This window comes from Uloborus diversus, chromosome 4 (genome assembly GCF_026930045.1).
Source record: "Uloborus diversus isolate 005 chromosome 4, Udiv.v.3.1, whole genome shotgun sequence".
Classification (NCBI taxonomy): Eukaryota; Metazoa; Arthropoda; class Arachnida; order Araneae; family Uloboridae; genus Uloborus; species Uloborus diversus.
The window spans coordinates 114,282,352-114,299,786 of NC_072734.1; the positions used below are offsets into that span (position 1 = coordinate 114,282,352).

The 17,435-nt window shown below is 31.8% G+C and overlaps 1 protein-coding gene across 1 annotated transcript in view; it reads right to left on the minus strand.

The window, feature by feature from the left end:
- Positions 1-1,097: 1,097 nt before the first annotated feature.
- Positions 1,098-17,435, minus strand: part of LOC129221365 (multidrug resistance-associated protein 1-like) — a 44,667-nt gene continuing 28,329 nt past the window's right edge. Inside the window, exons 15-25 of the mRNA XM_054855836.1 lie at positions 16,508-16,739; positions 15,385-15,589; positions 14,205-14,515; positions 12,963-13,162; positions 10,776-10,902; positions 9,082-9,183; positions 8,620-8,766; positions 7,037-7,195; positions 4,755-4,921; positions 2,568-2,762; positions 1,098-1,480 (exon numbers count right to left, since the gene is read on the minus strand). Of these exons, the coding sequence (XP_054711811.1) occupies positions 1,369-1,480; positions 2,568-2,762; positions 4,755-4,921; positions 7,037-7,195; positions 8,620-8,766; positions 9,082-9,183; positions 10,776-10,902; positions 12,963-13,162; positions 14,205-14,515; positions 15,385-15,589; positions 16,508-16,739 (1,957 nt within the window). The 3' untranslated portion in view covers positions 1,098-1,368. The remainder of the gene's footprint in view (positions 1,481-2,567; positions 2,763-4,754; positions 4,922-7,036; positions 7,196-8,619; positions 8,767-9,081; positions 9,184-10,775; positions 10,903-12,962; positions 13,163-14,204; positions 14,516-15,384; positions 15,590-16,507; positions 16,740-17,435) is intronic.

The window sequence follows — 17,435 nt, forward strand, 5'->3', positions numbered from 1 at the left end:
TAATCAAATTAATTCATTAACAATAAGTTATTAGTTTATTCTAATTAACAGCTTTTATTAGCTTAACTTGCTTGTTTGTGGGTCCAACTTTCCTTTGAACAAATAGCGAGTGGCTTACTAGAATTACTTACAACGTACAAATCGAAGCTGTGGAGTGTAACAATGTTTGCACATGAATTTACCAGAAAGCATTCAAAATGTCTGATGCAAATAAAATAATAGTTTAAAAAACTAAAAAAACACGCTTTTGCAGAAAATGAACTAAAAAGTAAAAAATAAAATAATATATTAGAAAACTAAAAAAACACACTTTTGTAGCAAAATGATCTAAAAAGTTAAAAATAATCTTTGGATGACAAGTATATAAAGTAGTTGACCAAACATTTAATTTTACTGCAATAGAAAAAAAGCGTGGGGGGCTTCTTATCAGTTGTCTTAAATTTCTTCCACTTGTTATCCATGCAAAAATGTAAATAGGCAGCCCTCCACACTTTTTTTTTATTACAGTAAAATTAAGTGTTTGGTCAATTACTTTATATACTTGTCATTCAAAGATTATTTTTAACTTTTTAGTTCATTTTGCTACTAAAATGTATTTTCTTTAGTTTTTTAAACTATTATTTTATTTTTATTCTCAATTCCAGGATACTCGGCTAAATTTCCCTGCCAGTTTTAAAATTTTTGTTTGGTGAATCAAGACCATTTTATTCTCTTCGAGATCAGGGCTTCCCTATGGGAAGTCACCATGGCCTCCCAAAAAAATTCCTAATTTTGAAAATTTTGCTGATGATTGGACACATTTGTTCACAGTACTGCACAGTACCTTTGAACTGTTTTTCTTTAATTTTAATTATTTTTAAATGACGACTTATGTCTCTTCCGTACGGAATGTGTGCTTGCTTGTATTTTACCATCCATCGGTAAAGCTTGGAATTTTATTTGGTAAATTGAAGATTTCCACCTCACCCATAAATTTGGGTCATTCCTATTCATAATCTGTTCAAATTTCTCAAGAGGAAGATGTGAGTTTTTATAATTACTTTAGTTTCAAAGAATTTAATAAGAGAATAATCTGTTGACAAGTAAATGAGTCCATACACTTGAAAACAAATATTTAATAAATGCCGAAAAAATAAAACCAATCACAGAAACAAGATTAAGTACTTTTCAGCAGTAATTGCTGAACAAGTATCAAAGGTTCAGGTTTGAATAATATGTACATAAAAATAATACTAAGTTTTGATTTTATCCTCTTCACAGAAGACACAAGAAGAACAGGAATGTTAAAATACATCCAATACTGTTCCAAAATACTTCAACAATAATAATTATAATCTCAACAATGATACATAAATTTTGATGGCAACATCAAACAAGTCCAGCATCTTTGGCCATTCCATAGAAAATTGATTTCTTATTCTTTAGCAGCACATCTGGTTTATCAAATTCTGCTATTTTGCCATTGTCTAATACCATTATTCTGCAATGAAAGATAAATAAATAACACATAATATCTCCGATATAGGTAAGATTAAGGATGAAAATGTTTGAAACCAAATGTACATATGAGGCAGTGAGAAGCAAAGGGATGTAGGTGGACATTTTGCAGTTTTGAGCAAAAACGCGTTTAAAGTTGCGGAGCTCAGTAGGCTTTCATTGATTTTTTTTATAAATCATGCTGTATAGCAGCAACTACCAGGGTTATTAGTACTATATGGATGCCTCAATTGACAAATAGATCAACTCCACTTTTTAAAAAGATCCTCATTTCTGCTTTGAAAGTGCTTTATCAATGCTGAGCATGTGAATTTATATAAAAGTTTGGGTTCAGTACATTTCTGACCACGTAATGGCAGAAAATGTAACAGGAGAACCTATTTACTTCTACAGCTAACACCATCTTCTTCATAACTATTCTCTACTTTTTATTTTATGGAGTTAGTCGATTTGGCAAGTGAGACATCCATATCTTGCCCCAGGACAGAGAAGGGGTTCACCTACCATTTGTACTGGTTATATCCAAACTTTTAATTTTGGTACTTACATCCCTTTGCTTCTCACTGTCTCAAATATGAACCAGGGCCGTCTTTAAGGGGTGGATTTTTAAGGCTGAAACTCCCTCCAGAAATTTTCCAAATAATTACAAAAAACATTTTCTATTATACTTTTTTCTGATTAAAAAAATTATCGTTACTATTTTTCTTTTCTTTTTTTAATTTCATTTGAAAATTGAAAATATCATTAAAGAATTTCACAAACTGGAAATAAGGCACCTTGTTTACAGTATTTATTTTTTATGAAGTTATTGCGAACATCATTTCTTACAAAACACTACAGCATTTTCTTCCAAATTTTGAATACCTTACACCTAGGAAGCATCAAAGCTATCAAAATTTGAAAGCAATCAAACTCTATATTTAACTTATAAGTGTCAAAAAATATGAATTTAAGAAATATTCTTTCAAGTGCGAGTATATGAGAACATGCATCCTTTTTTTTTTTTTTTTTTTTTTTTGAGCTCTTAAAAAGGCATTGAATATTTAACAAAAGTTTCGCACAAAAATTACCTGTCATAATCCACAACTGTATTCAAACGATGGGCAATGGTAAGGACCGATGAATCCTTGAATTCTTTTCTGATTGTGGCTTGGATGAGACTATCAGTTTCTAAGTCAACAGCAGCAGTTGCTTCATCAAGAACCAAAATTGTACTTTTTCTCAATAAAGCTCGAGCTAAGCAAACCAGTTGTCTCTGCCCAACACTATATAAAATGGAAGTTCAGTAATATTCAAAATATGTTTAATATAATTATTACAAAAACAGTAAACTTCCAATTACCCACGGAATTGGATGGCACAAGTGCCACGAATAATAAAAATTGCGGATAAACGGCAGAAGAGCTAAAATGAGGGACAAATAAGATAAAAATTGTCCCTTCTCAAAAGCTTAGCTGTATGGATCCATAACACTTTCTACAAACAGTAAAAATATACAGTTCAGTACAGTAAAAATGTTTTGCATTTTTGCACAACAGAACTTAACACCAATAAAGAACAAGTATTTATGATGAAGAAAGCACAAAACATTAAAAAATAATAAGAAATAAAAATAGTTGAGTTCAAATTTACAATTTTTTGATAAAAAACAGTGTTTGGTATTTGCTTTTTGCAGAGAAAATACATGTTCCCGATAGTCGATTGACTCGTGGATAATGGGGAGTTTACTGTATTGAACAAAAAACATTTTGAATGTTTTTGCAACTTTGACTGTTGTTGTTGTTGAACCATGCTTCTTAACCAATTTACAAGAGTTTTGTTCTACAGAGTCTTACATGTGACTGATTCAACGAAAAACCATTGGCTAAAGTTGAATAAATACTTTTGTGCTTGAAAAGTAAAATAAGAAAAAACATATAATAGCACTAAAAAGATGATGAAATTCATCCATAAGCTCACATATTTTGCATTGAAAAGGGGGTTCCTTGTTACCCTGAAACACATGTTTGCAGTAATCTGCAATTTTGTGCCCTTATATGCTGTTATTTCGTAATTTAATTATTTACTAAGTAAATTACGAATGAGAAATTCAGAAAAACAGTGGCGTATAAGTATTATAGTATTTGACGATCTAAATTCCATTGAGAATTTAAAATTTGAAGAACATCATTGATGATTCTGTATATCAATTTTATTGGTAAGCGTGGTTGATTTACCAATTGCAAATGTTGCAATTGTGATGTGCTTGACTATGTGGGCCCCGTAAGAGTTACAAAAATGCACAAGGTAATTAATTGGTTTACATAGCTTCATGATGAACAAAGAAGGCGCTAAAAATGCATGGCGGTGATCCCTCAAGCTTGTAAATCTGCCACTGATTGGTAACAGATTATTTCAAACCCAAGCTTACATGATAAAAAACCCTCGTATATAATAATGAATTCATTGATAGTGTAATGCTCTGACGTCATCAACAATGAAACTTGCGTCATAGCATGCATGACAGCATTATTTCATTGTTGAAGCCTCAAAAAATCAGTAAGTTATTTAAAATTTGATACTATTTTTTGGCAATGTTTGAAATGCAGAGAAAAAGCTGAACTGGATCCGGTATCTAAACTGTTTTACTGGTAAGACTCATTTCAAGGGAATGAAGAAACGAAAAAGTGGTCAACAATGAATGCTATCTACTGGAGTTCAGGATTAATCCACCGAAGCTAGGGTTAAGATCTCAACTATCAAAACATCATCAAAGAGGCAATTGCTTCATTCAAATGTAGAAGTAATTTTCACCTGTCATATCTTAACGGGCGATTTTCTAGCAATGAATAATGTTTTAACTGTCGCTTATTCGAGTCTAAGAACTAATTTTTTAAAAAAATTTGATTTTTATCCAAGTTAACAAGAACAACACAAGAACTGAAAAGTTTTTCTCTCGGATACAATAATAACATGCACACAAAATGCAGAAAAACTAAGAAAAACATTAAAAATTTAAAAATGATTGAGTATCAAACAACAATTGATTATCAAACAATGCAACAACTTCTACAGGAAACATCATTAAAGATTTTTCAAAAAATTTATTAAGTGTACATCATGTTTAGTTTATATATTTTACACCTGAACCAAAAACTTTTTCACACAGCAGCAAGATCTAATTTATAGCTTTTACCACATTAGCAAGTTTTGCACAAAGATAAAGATTATAAATGATGGCAACCTTACATATTTCGAATCGCCAAAACTCAATTTACCTTAGATTTTCGCCTCCTTCAACAATTTCATGCTCCAAACCATCATTCAAACTTGATACGAAATTTTTCAAGTGAGCATGATCTAATGCTTCCCACAGTTGGCCATCAGAATATGAACCAAAAGGATCCAGGTTCATGCGAAGGGTACCAGAGAACAAAACTGGGTCCTGAAAGAGTCGCGTCATATTTGTTTAAAATTTCTAATTTTTGATCTCATAAAAAAATGACGTAAATAATCAGTAGAATGCGAGTCGTTTCCAAAATTTTAAAAGTATTTTTTTCTGAGAGAGCATGTTTAAAAATATAGGATCTGACCATTTTTTAAATAATTTGTTCAAATTTAATATTTTTAAAAAAATACTTAAATTGGTGTGCTTTTATTGTTTACGTTTCTGTCGTGTGACATCACAAATGATGAAATGCCATTCTTTGTTGCCATTCATGGATAAAAATATTTAATTCGCAACTTTACTCACGTGTATTGGCAACGATATGGTTGATAGCAAGCGTAGAGAGCAATTTTAATTCGCTTCTTGATTATCATAACGTGGAATCGCGGTAGAAAGATGTGCCAAAGTGCATCATTTGTGACGTCATAAAGACCACGCCTTGTTTTCAAAATCGGACATTAAAAAAAAATTATTTAAAAAATAACTGTTGGGAAAATGAAAGTATTTTCTGGGTTCATGTTATCTTTTTTACTCAGTCGATCAATTTCAGTGACTAAAAGTAGTACTTTTTACTGAAGGAAACAACCCCATTTCCAGTGAAAACAAATTCTGTGAAAAACTGTAATGTAATTCTCAGATTTTCAGAAAGATTAACTAAAGTAGTCTGCTAGTAGTAAGTTCCCGCCCCTACCAGATTGTTAGTGCTCTCAATTCAATAAAATGACATCTTCCTCCAGCTTAGTTATTCACTATACCAGACTGATGAGCTTTGATACGAACGAAACTGCAGTCTCTGCATGTGATAAACGGGCTGTCTGGTATATTGCATAAAGTAGTCTGACATGGGTAAAAGTAGGCACCCCAAAAAAAATGAATGGCTAATTAGGATTTCCTTGAAAATCTTTCCTCACTACTAATATTGAGTTAAGAGAGAAGAGAGAGAATATTGAGATACAATATATTCTCTATCAAACTAAACTGTTAAAAACGATTCTGCATTGTTTTCACACTTTTACTCAGTAGTATTTACACTAAACGTGGAGAACTTTCTTACTACTGGAGACTAAAATTAAATTTTGCAGTATTTGTTGCATTTGTTAACAAATCTATAGATGCAGCTATTATGTAATTATTATATTTTTTGTGCAATTTTAACACTTTATTGCATTATATAGAAATAATAGAAAAACAAATATGAAGTCATATTTATTCATTATTCAACATAAGAACGAACAAAAAATTTTTTGTATTCAACTTGTTACATTTTAATATAAAAGAAGACTATGTATTTAAATACTATTTCAAATGTGAAAATAATAAAGTAGGGAAATGTGGGGCACAAAGTGAAATGGTTAAGATGACTGAGTTTTTTCAAAATGAACACATCGGAAAATTTGTTTTGAAAATTACAGTAGACAAAGAAATAACATATTATTTTATAATAAAACTTGCGTTGAAACAGTACTTTGTATTTTTGGCAGTAAATTTAAGTTTTCAAAAAAAAAAAGTGGAAATTTCACTTTTTTTTATGGGGCAAGTGAAAAATAAAATACTTTTCTAATGAAATATTTTCTATTCAATTATAAAACCTATATTTTAGACAAAAAAAAATCAGTAAACAAAAGTTGAATGAATAAATCAATTAATACATGAAGAAAAATAAATGAGCAATTAAAGGAATGATTGAATAAGAAAATAAGTGAATGAATGATTAAATATAAGTGAAGAACTAAATGAAGGAATGTAAATGAATAAGTTAATAAATGAAAACGTAAGTGATTTATATTAAATGATTGTGTGAGTAAATGAAACAAATTATTTCACTTTGCACCATCTACTTCGCCCCGTATGTACTTAACTAATTGTATTTGTATTATTTGTATTTGTATTGTATTTATTTGTATTTGTATTGTATTTATTTGTATTTGTATTTATTTGTATTTGTATTTATTTGTATTTGTATTTGTATAAGTCTCGGTATCAAAAGCACATGGAAGGGGAGGAAAGGGGATGTCCTGAAAAGGGATTTGGTAATGGCAAAAGAAATTTGAACAATATAATAAAATAAATCAGTAAAAAATGTATCAATTTAAAGTAGGTTTTCAAATCTACCTGTGGAATGATTGTAATCTTTGACCGCAAGTCATGCAACCCCATCTTAGCTACATTCTCATTGTCTATTACAATAGCACCTCCTGAAGCTTCAATAATTCTAAACAAAGACAATGTCAATGAAGACTTCCCTGCTCCTGTTCTTCCAACAATTCCAACCTGAGATTTTTGAAAACAATTTTAGTATTTTAAATAACAAAATGAGTCATTTCAAGCAAAACATAAATGCATACATTATTCAAATAGAACATAGCAAATGCAGTCTTAAAAACCGTTACCTTATTAAATGTTTACTCAGTGATTCTTTAATATAAAATCTTTTTAGTAATTTTATAATATAGTGAGAAACTTGTAGAAAATGTTTAATGCATGAGTTAATGCTTTACATATTTTGAAAAACATAACCCAAAAAATTAAAACTTAAATCTTAAATTTGCATTTTGAAGCAATAATAATAACAACAATAACAATAAATAAATTGCTAAAAATTATCATGACTGAGAACTAAATATTGAACAGTGACATTTTATCCGTTGGTCCTCTTTACAGACAGTGTTATTTTCTTTTGTACGAGAAATTTATTCCCAAAGGACATTATAAAAAATTCTAATTTATGAACGTCACTTTATTGACCACAAGAAAAGTTGAAATCTTCCTGATCCCCTGGCGAATTCACAGGGTGCCTCTAGTTTGACGCATAGAAATAGGCATGGCTAGACACTCCTTTCTGGTGTCTCACATCAGCTTACATTTCAGCATGAGCGGATTTCCACTTAAAATGAAGCTACTTTGAACGGCTTTATTTTGAAAACACGAACTGAGTTTTCATGTTTTAACTTGTGGAAGTCTTTTTTAATTGCTGAAAACAGGAATAAAACTAAAAAGTATTTAAACTGATATTGAGAAAAATGTTTCATTGTAATGAATTTTTGAAAAAATCGTTTCACTAAAATGAAAATTTTTACTCATTATCTTAATGGGTTTCGAAACAAGACCAAACGTTATGTTAGTCATAACGGATATTTTGTTGTATCGGTATTCGTTGTAACTGGATTTCCCTGTATATAGCTGATCAATGAAAAAATTATAAACTAAATGCAATTAACTTTGCTATAAAAATTTAATACGGAGAGCAACATTTCTTGTGTGTGTGTGGATACCTCTTTTTCTTTCCAACTCCTAAATCTATTTCTAAACTTACAAGTAGGAAGGTAATGCTTAGGAAAGGTTATGTCTACATATTCAGAAGGAGTTCCTTCACTAGAAAATTTACTCAGCTATATTTCAGTTCACTTCACATTAAAAATTATTCAAGAGAGATATGATTGTGTTAAAGAAATTATTATAGATGCAATGCAAGTAGTTTCTTTACAAAAAAAAAAAAAAAAAGCTGATGATAAAACAAACATTAAAAGTTTTACTAAAAGTTAGTTAAAAGGACAAAATAAGAATTATATCTTTAAAAAAAAATTCGAAAACCTAAAATTTAAAACACAGCATAGAGTAAAAAGCAACAAGTTTGCAGCATTGAGAACTTAGATTGAAAAACAAAATCAACAGCATGCATGAAATTTTTAACTTACCTTTTCACCAGGCTCTACATTGCAACTTATTCCTTTAAGAACCAATTCTAGCCCTTCTCTATACCTAGTGGAATAGTTATCCATACAAACTTCTCCATTGTGAGGCCATTCTGGTGGAGGTTTCTTGTCATCAATAATCCAATCAGCCTACAAAAAAGTAGAGTAATTAAGACAGGATAGAGGTAACGAAAATCCAACAGATGTGTCATTCTGTTGGCTAGAGTTTATGGAATAGGTGTTTACAGAAGCATTGATTAGTAAGTTCCTCTTAGACAGTCAAAAGAATTAATTTCACCTAGATAGGTAATGTATTTTCCAACGTATGTTAAAAAAGTGTAAAATTAATAAAGTAGTGCAGATGATACGAAAAAGGATGGGAAAAAAAAGGGTGATGAAAGTCAGAGACCATTTTGTAATCTTATGATGACGTTGAGCAAATGACATTTCACATTCAAAACTTACTTCAGTTGGTGTTTTGGTATATTCAAGAATTCGTTCAACAGCCACAATATTTGTTTCCAATTCTGAACTCATTCTAACCATCCAGTTCAAGGTAGCTGTAACCTGAGAAAAAAAATCATCATAATCATCATGTTCTCAATTACGTACTATATAAGGGGGGGGGGAGGCTGAACACAACAGCATAAAGGATTAAAACATTTTTCAAATAATTGCTCATAACTAATGCTAGTTTTTAAAATTGCTCAAAATTTCAACAATTTAAAAATTAACTGTAGATTTGAGAGTGGAATTATCAATCAAACAGCATCCCTGCCTCAACCTATGACACAAAAGATTGTTTTTCCCCACTGGCACAATGTAGCAGCTGTTTAAGTACTGGAAGCTTGGGGGGAGGGGGCGCTAATAGATTATAACATAAGGTAATAAAATTAAAAAGACGGGATGCTGGTGTTAAAATTTTTAAAAAGTGGGGAATGCTAGTGTAAAATTTAAAAAGTAGGTGGATGCTTCCCCCTTATCTGTTGTGCAGTTTAAGGGGGTTTACTTATTTACTTATTTTGTTTCAATGTGACATCTCATATGCATTAATCTATTACAAAACTATATGTAAATTTTTCTCATCCATCCTCCCAGCATTTTACTAAAAAGACATTTTCACAATATTTTGCAACTAACAGTAATCACACAGCAGAAATCATTTTTCTGCCAAAACTCCTATGTTACTTCTGAGAATGAGTAATATTTTTTAGAATCCTCGTAAGCAAAACTATTTCTTTTTTTAATGAAATGAAACTACCAATGTTTAAAATGTTAAATTTTTGGTGGTAAATGTCTGGACATTTTTTGGGTCGCAATAGAAAAATTTAATGGACATGCACAAAATATGTCTACGTTCTGAAGTTTTTCAGTTATTTTTTACTGCTTAAAAGATTGGGCGGCCCCATGCTGAATATTGCTGATCTCACTATTTTAAAAGTTAAGACAATTCAAGGAATTTAAGCACAATGAATTCTCTGAATTAATACAGGGTTGCCAATCTTGGAGAAACAATTTGAAGTGCATCTGTGGTGATTTTGAGGAGCAATTTAAAATTTTGTGGAGCAGTTCGGTATTTTGTATAAAAGTCAGGGTCGGATTTAGGGGAGGGCAGGCGGAGCTCCTCAACAAAGGGGTCCCCACAAATATTTTTTTACGAAATATCCTAACTTTCATGGGTCGAAAATATCGGATATATACATATATATCAATATATTCGGATATATATCAAAGTATCGGATATTTTCGAAGATATGATGATCTTTTCGAATCCTGATTAGGGGCCTCCACTCCTTCGTTGCCCTGGAGCCTCCACACTTCCAAATCCGACCCTGATAAAAATAACTAAAACCATGTATCTAAAATTGTTTTATAGCTTTAATAAATCATTTTTATGCATGAGTATAAAAATAACTAACAGCTTTAAACGCTACTTCAGTCTTTGAGACTAAGCTTCTTTAATTTCCCATATTTACATGTTTGTTATGATAAAATAGCAAAATTTAAGCTCGGAAACATTCGGCCGGGAATTGCGGAGCAAAAGAACTTCTTTACGGAGTGGCGGAGTATCACCATTTTTCTGGATCAACTCCGCAAAATGCAGAGCAGTTGGCAACCCTGTTAATGTAAAAATAAGTTCACAAATGAAAAGTAATCACCAATAGAGCATATGTAACAGACAATCCAACTTGTCCAGCCTTTAAGTCATCTTTCTGTAAAACAGCCAGCAAGGCAGCAAAAAATATAATAAAATTACCACAAAAATCCAACCTTATGGCAAGCCACCTATCAAATTAAATAGAGATTAAGGTCAAAATTTTAATAAGAAAGATTTATCAGGAATATAAATTAATAAAATTTCAGAACCAATTTTTTTGAGGAAAAATATTGTTTCAGGCAAAAAGTAAGATTAAGAGAAAATAAGAGCCAGGTTGTTTTGTTCAAGTATCGTTGGATCTGACTCCTGATTAGCAAAATTCGCAATTTATGAACATCAGAACTATTATTTTGTTTACATATAGAGCTTTTAAGTGCTCAATTAAAATAAAAATGGAACAGCATAGACAATAGTGTTTTAAAAAGACTTTTAGAAAGATGCTACTTCATTGAGTAGTATCCAAGTAAAAAAATAAATAAATGTATTAATACTCGAACCAAAAGCAAGTTGTATTCAGCACGTTACTGCCCTATAGCCAAGGCTAAGGCAGAAATACATGAAACACACCGCCAGCTCAGTCAATTCCAGCCGAGGACTGCAGTTTCGTCCTTATTAGCACTCATCAGCTTCGGTACTTATTAGTGCCCATCACTATAGGGCGGTAACTTACTAAATATACCTGCCTTGTCTTCAATATTCGAGTTGAAACGAACCATTGTTTTCGTCACTTGTCTGGTCAGTGCGAATTCTGTATTAGCTACCAGTTTGTTTTGCACTCTAGGCTTCCTTAAGAGGTTTTCCACCTCTAGCTCAGTCACTCCTATGCCGGGCTGATGAGTGCTAATAAGCACAAAACTGCAGTCCTCGGCTGGAATCGACTGAGCTGGTAGTGTATTTCATGCAAAAGCATGTTGAATAAGAAAACACTCAAAATTACTTTACTCCTACAAAAAATGTCATTTAGTATTTTCATGCCTTGAAAAAAAACCTAGCTATAACTCTGCGATTTTGAGGAGGGGGCTTCAAGTCAGAGCCGGCCTTAGGCCGATTAGAGCAAAAGGGTCCAATCGGGCCCCACGCTGTCAAGGGCCCCGTGCTGAAAGAAAAAAGAACTTTTTTTTTCCTTTAGATATACAAGAAAAAAAAATATATGAAAATAAAAAGTTAAAATTTAATATTTAACTGATGATTAATCTGGGAATGCTGAGCTATTTTTAGTTCAATCAATAGTTTTAAGGAGGTTCTTGAAGCTTTTAGGTAATTTTAAATTCGTTAAAAGCATTTGGAGTTAAAATTAGCAGAATTTATTTCCAAAACTACTTGTGTCAAATAAATTTCTGGAAAAAAGTTAAATTATCTGTCTAGTTGAACATCTGAAATCAATAATAGCCTTACCGACTGTACCCTATACTAAACGGTCAGGAAAAGGTGAACTAGGTAATGGGCCCTCAAGGAACTAATTTTTAATGGTTATCGTCAATTAGTACAGTGAGTAATCAAGTAAAGGCCCCACCTCAGACCTAACTATCGCATGCATACAAAGCGGAAATTGAACCGAGGCATCCAAATTTTAGGGGCCCAAAAGCTGTTTTTTAAATTCAGTTAATTTTATTTTATTCAAAATTCTTATGGGAGAGGCATTTGAACCCCTCTCCCTTCTTCGCCCAACTGAAACTAAGTTTGGAGATTTCAATTTCTAAAATTTTCCGGAGGAGGTCGACCTCCCATCTCTGTCCTATTGCTAACGTCATCAAAGACTCTTAACCTTTGTTTTTAGGTCTTGTAGCATGTGGTACATAACTTTTCTGTCAAAGCACTAAATTGCGCATCAAAAACTTCTCGCTGTTAAACTTGTCAAACGTTTTTTAAATTCACCCTCATTCTTTTCCTGTGTCTCAAATTAAATGCAATCATTCTGTAAAGGGCCCCGCCAGAAGTCTCCAATCGGGCCCCGCATTCGTTAAGGCCGGCTTTGCTTCAAGTAGACAAGAAATTCATTTTTTGAACTTAAGTCATCTTGCTTTTTTTGCAAAAGATCTTGAGCAATAACTTAATGAACTTATTCTACCATGAAGTTGAAAGACAAGAAATTAATAAGTTAAAACACATGCACAATACATTTATTCTTGGAAACAAAAGAAGAATAACTTATAAATACATGTGATCAAATAATAGGTACTTCTTTCACCTGTTTGCAACAATACTTGGGTAATAACAAATCTGATTGTTATCCACATATTCATTAGATTGTATGCAAAATCTCTGTTCGGATCCATAAGCTCTGATTGTGCTAACTCCAGTCAAAGTTTCAGAAAAATGAGAATAAATAGGTGACTTGGTGATGGATTCTAATCGCTTTAGCTGTCTACTTGTTGATACGTAGAATCGCTAAAAAAAAGTGAGAATAAATGTTTTAAAGTACATAGAGCAAAATATGAGGCAATGAGAAGCAAAGGGATGTAAGTGTTGAAATTTAAAATGTGGAGTGAGCTTTAGAGCTTAGTGAGCTAAGTGAGCTTTAGTTGAAAAGTTTCTCTAAATCAGTAGTAGCACCTACAAGGGCAACTAGTGCTATCTCTTGGCACAAGAGAGATGAAAAGATTTTCCACCATTTGTACTAGTTACAACCAAATTTTTAATTTTGGCACTTACACCTCTTTGCTTTGCTTCTAGCAGCCACATATATTGATACAAACTTAAGCATTGCTGCATACAGTTCAAAACCCAATTTAATCATATTTTAAGGCAATAATTTAACATTAAGTATTAGGAAAAATTTAATATTAATTATATTTTTATTATTTTGTTAGGAATTATCCCAAAATCCTGGCAGTCATAATTATAACCTTCCTCAAGAGTAAATCAGAAAGTTTTGCCATTCTGACAACAATGGATAGAAACAGTAAAGTAGTGGTTTGTAAGGGTCGAGTTTTTGTAAGGGTGCTTTCCAATAATGTAATACAACAACATAAAATGAGCACATAACAAAACAACCAACTGCAACACAATGATAAAACTTTTTGAGAAATGTTTAATATGATTGCTAAATTGTTTTAATAAGAGAGTTAAGAAAATTTTAAATATACTCTTAAAAATATTATACTAATAAACAAACATTTTTCTCACAACAATATTTACCCTTACAATTTAACTCCTAACTCAAATTTGATACCAAAAATTAATACACAAATGTTAACTTTGGATAACTTTAATAATGCTTTTATTTCAACACTTTTATGAGAATTTTCTCAATGTCTAAATCTCCAGGGAAAAAATTTCAAAACAGGGTTTAAAACTTTTTTACAGGCACATACTCTGACGCCATGTATCAACATATGCTCTTCTATGAGCAATGACCATTGAATAATCATCTTAATGCAGTTGCATTGAAAAATCAACTAAACATAAATATAAAAATTATAAATCTTACCTGAATAAAATAATAAATGATACTGACAGGTAAAACAACAATCATAAACTTTGGAGTCTGGATGCTGATGACTATTAATGTAGCAACAACTTGAAGAAAACAAGATAGCCATGACCTGATAGTCATCGGAATGGTAACATCAATTGTGTCTATATCTTTGGCAAAACGATTCACAATGCGGCCCAGAGGAGTGGTGTCGAAAAAGGACATTGGTGATCTCAGGACATTCATCATTAAATCACTATGCAGAACTTTAGCAGCAATAAGTGTCCCATAAGCAGTAGAAAAAGACCCAACGAATACAAAAATAGCTGCAACAGTAAAATAAATTACTTCTTCAGCTCAGGATTTTCAGTGTTACAGCAATATATCGCTCGTTTGGAAATAGTGTCACAATACGAAATTTTTAATTTTCTTCCCCCCCCCCCACTTAAAGGGCTCATATAATGTTATTTTCTTTAGAAAATCATGACAGATTTTTTGTTCTAATATTAACCACTGGAGAGCATTGCAACTTTACTTTTCTTACAGCAAATTCCCTTAAGAGTTAAACTTCAAACGCTTCTCATGAGAAATTTTATTGCTTCGTATTGTGGCACCCTTCATCCAAATGAGTGGTATGTATATCTAAACACATACACATATAGGAAAGTCAAATAACATAATATCTTTTTAAAAAAACATGCGATTGACACTGAACTTATATGTGCTGAAGTCATGAAGAAAATGAAGGCTGCAAAAACACCTACTCTAAAATTAAAAAGAATAAAAAAAATTTACATCTGCCCAGTTAATGTTTCTGCAAAAAAAAATATACAGTAAAATCCCTCCTAACGAACACCCCTCAAAGGCAGACACCCCTCTTATGCGGACAATTTTTAATTTCCCATTTCTAATGCAAATAACATTATTGAACCTCTGTCCTGCAGACATCTCTCTATTGCGGACAAAAAAATTTGTCCCTTTAGGATCCGCATTAGGGGGGTTTTACTGCATATTGACCTAGACATAATAGCAGAAATATATACCATTTGTTTAAGGATTAAGTATCTCAAATGACCAAGGTTAAAAGGAAAGACATGTAAAACAAATAAATTTACAAGATGAATTCATTTGTTTTTCCTTTGCAATGCGCTAACTGTTGGGAAGGTAAAGGAAACATATGAACTACATTACTTACCTTGCCCAAGTCCTAAAGCTCCATACACACCAAGCCTAAGATCACGTTGTGATGTTTCATTGGCTTTAAGGTCATCACCCCAATCACTCAACCAGACATTTGAGTAAACTGAAAGCACTTGCCAGGTGACATATGCAAGGAGAATTATCATAACCCAAAATGTTCCACAAGCTTTTAAATACTCAAGATAAATGGACCATTTCACCTAAAACAAAAGGAAAACACTTTGCATTCAAGCGTAATCAATAATAACTAATTATACAAAACATTAGGCAAAACAGCTGCTTTTAGGTGAAACCAAAAAAAATTGTGCGCAAGTTTCCAATGTCTTACAGGTGACTACAAACTCAAACTTGTGTGTAACCAAGTAAACTTGACTTTATGAAGGGGTAGAGGAATTGAACAGTTAAAAAAGCAAACATAACACTGTAATTCCTCAAACTGAACAGCTAAAATGAAATCTTTACTAATAATAAAGCAGAAAGTCTCTCTGTCTGGATGTCTGCATATCCGTATTTCTGTGACACGCATAGCGCCTAGACCGTTCAGCCGATTTTCATGAAACTTGGCACAGAATTAGTTTGTAGCATGGGGTGTGCACCTCGAAGCAATTTTTCAAAAATTCGATTTTGTTCTTTTTCTATTTCAATTTTAAGAACACTTTCCAGAGCAAAATTATCATAAGATGGATAAGTAAATTACGAAATTATCATGACATGGAATGGGAGAGCAAATGAACATAGCCAATAGGCGAGAAATTTGTCATCCATTATTTGTAAATATACAGGCGAACTGAGTGACCTTTTAATTTTTCAATTACGGGCAAAGCCGTGCAGGTACCACTAGTTTAAAAAATAAATACTAACAAGCACATGCATATAAATATGGTTGGTATATTCATATTTTTGAGCATGATTATGGTGCATAAATATCAGTAAGAGATCAAGAAATATAAATGTTAAAAAATAAAGTAAATTAAAAAAAGAAATATTTGGCCAAAAAACCAAGCAACTTTACATAAAATTATAGATTTTTGAAATATTTAATAGACCTTGTCAAGCAAGTGAACTCTTTTTCCTACATAATCAATATAACATTTGAAGAACACGATCTCTCTACTTACTTGTCCTGTTTCAGCTGTCTCAATGTTGATCAGTTTAACTCCTTTCTCTTCGATTTCCTTTTCAGAGGATTTTTCAGGCGTCTTCTCTGAAGACTTTGATGGGGATCGAGATATTCTATCCGGTGTCCTATTGATTGACAGCACAGACATTCTTCTGTTACTTTCTACATCTGAATGATGTTCACCACTATCTTCCGGAATGTTGCTCCTCTCGCTTCTTTCAGATAAACTTCTACAGTCAGTGTAGAATCGTTTTCAAGACATGAGTAACCAGACATAAAATAATTTATCATAATTTAACAGTGGAAACATGAAAAAAAAGGGCAAAATATAATCAATAATACAGCCAAAATAAGAGCAGCCTGGAAAAACATAAGATTCTTGGTTTTCTGGGTCACTTTTGTTTTGTACACCAGGGTGGCGACAGGAACAGTGAAAAAAAGTTCAGTGACTTTTCCCTGATTTTCCTAATTAAGTTCACCAAATTTCCCTGAATTACCTTACCAATGATAATGGTTTTCTTTCTTTGCTCTACTTGAAATCCATTGTATGTTTGAATAAAATGCAGTATTTTAAACGTTTTAAGTTGCGTAAAGTTGTTGAACTAAAGATATATTTTAAAAAGATGCTACTTCTTTAATAAAATGGTTAAAAAAAAACATATCAAGTCAATTTTCTTTTTTGGGGGGGGGGGGGGGAACCTACAAAACAGTATATTAAATTTTTCTACAATGGAAAGATTATAGAAAATTTAAAAAAAAAAAAAAACTTTACTTCCAAAAATCACTTAGCATAAGAATTTTAAGAAACTATTAAAATTACTCTTAAAAAACATTTGTATTTATGATAGAACTAAGAAGTAATTGAAATTATTTTGAACTAAGCTTTCAAAGAGTATAATAATTGTTGCAAAAATAACAAGTAATAG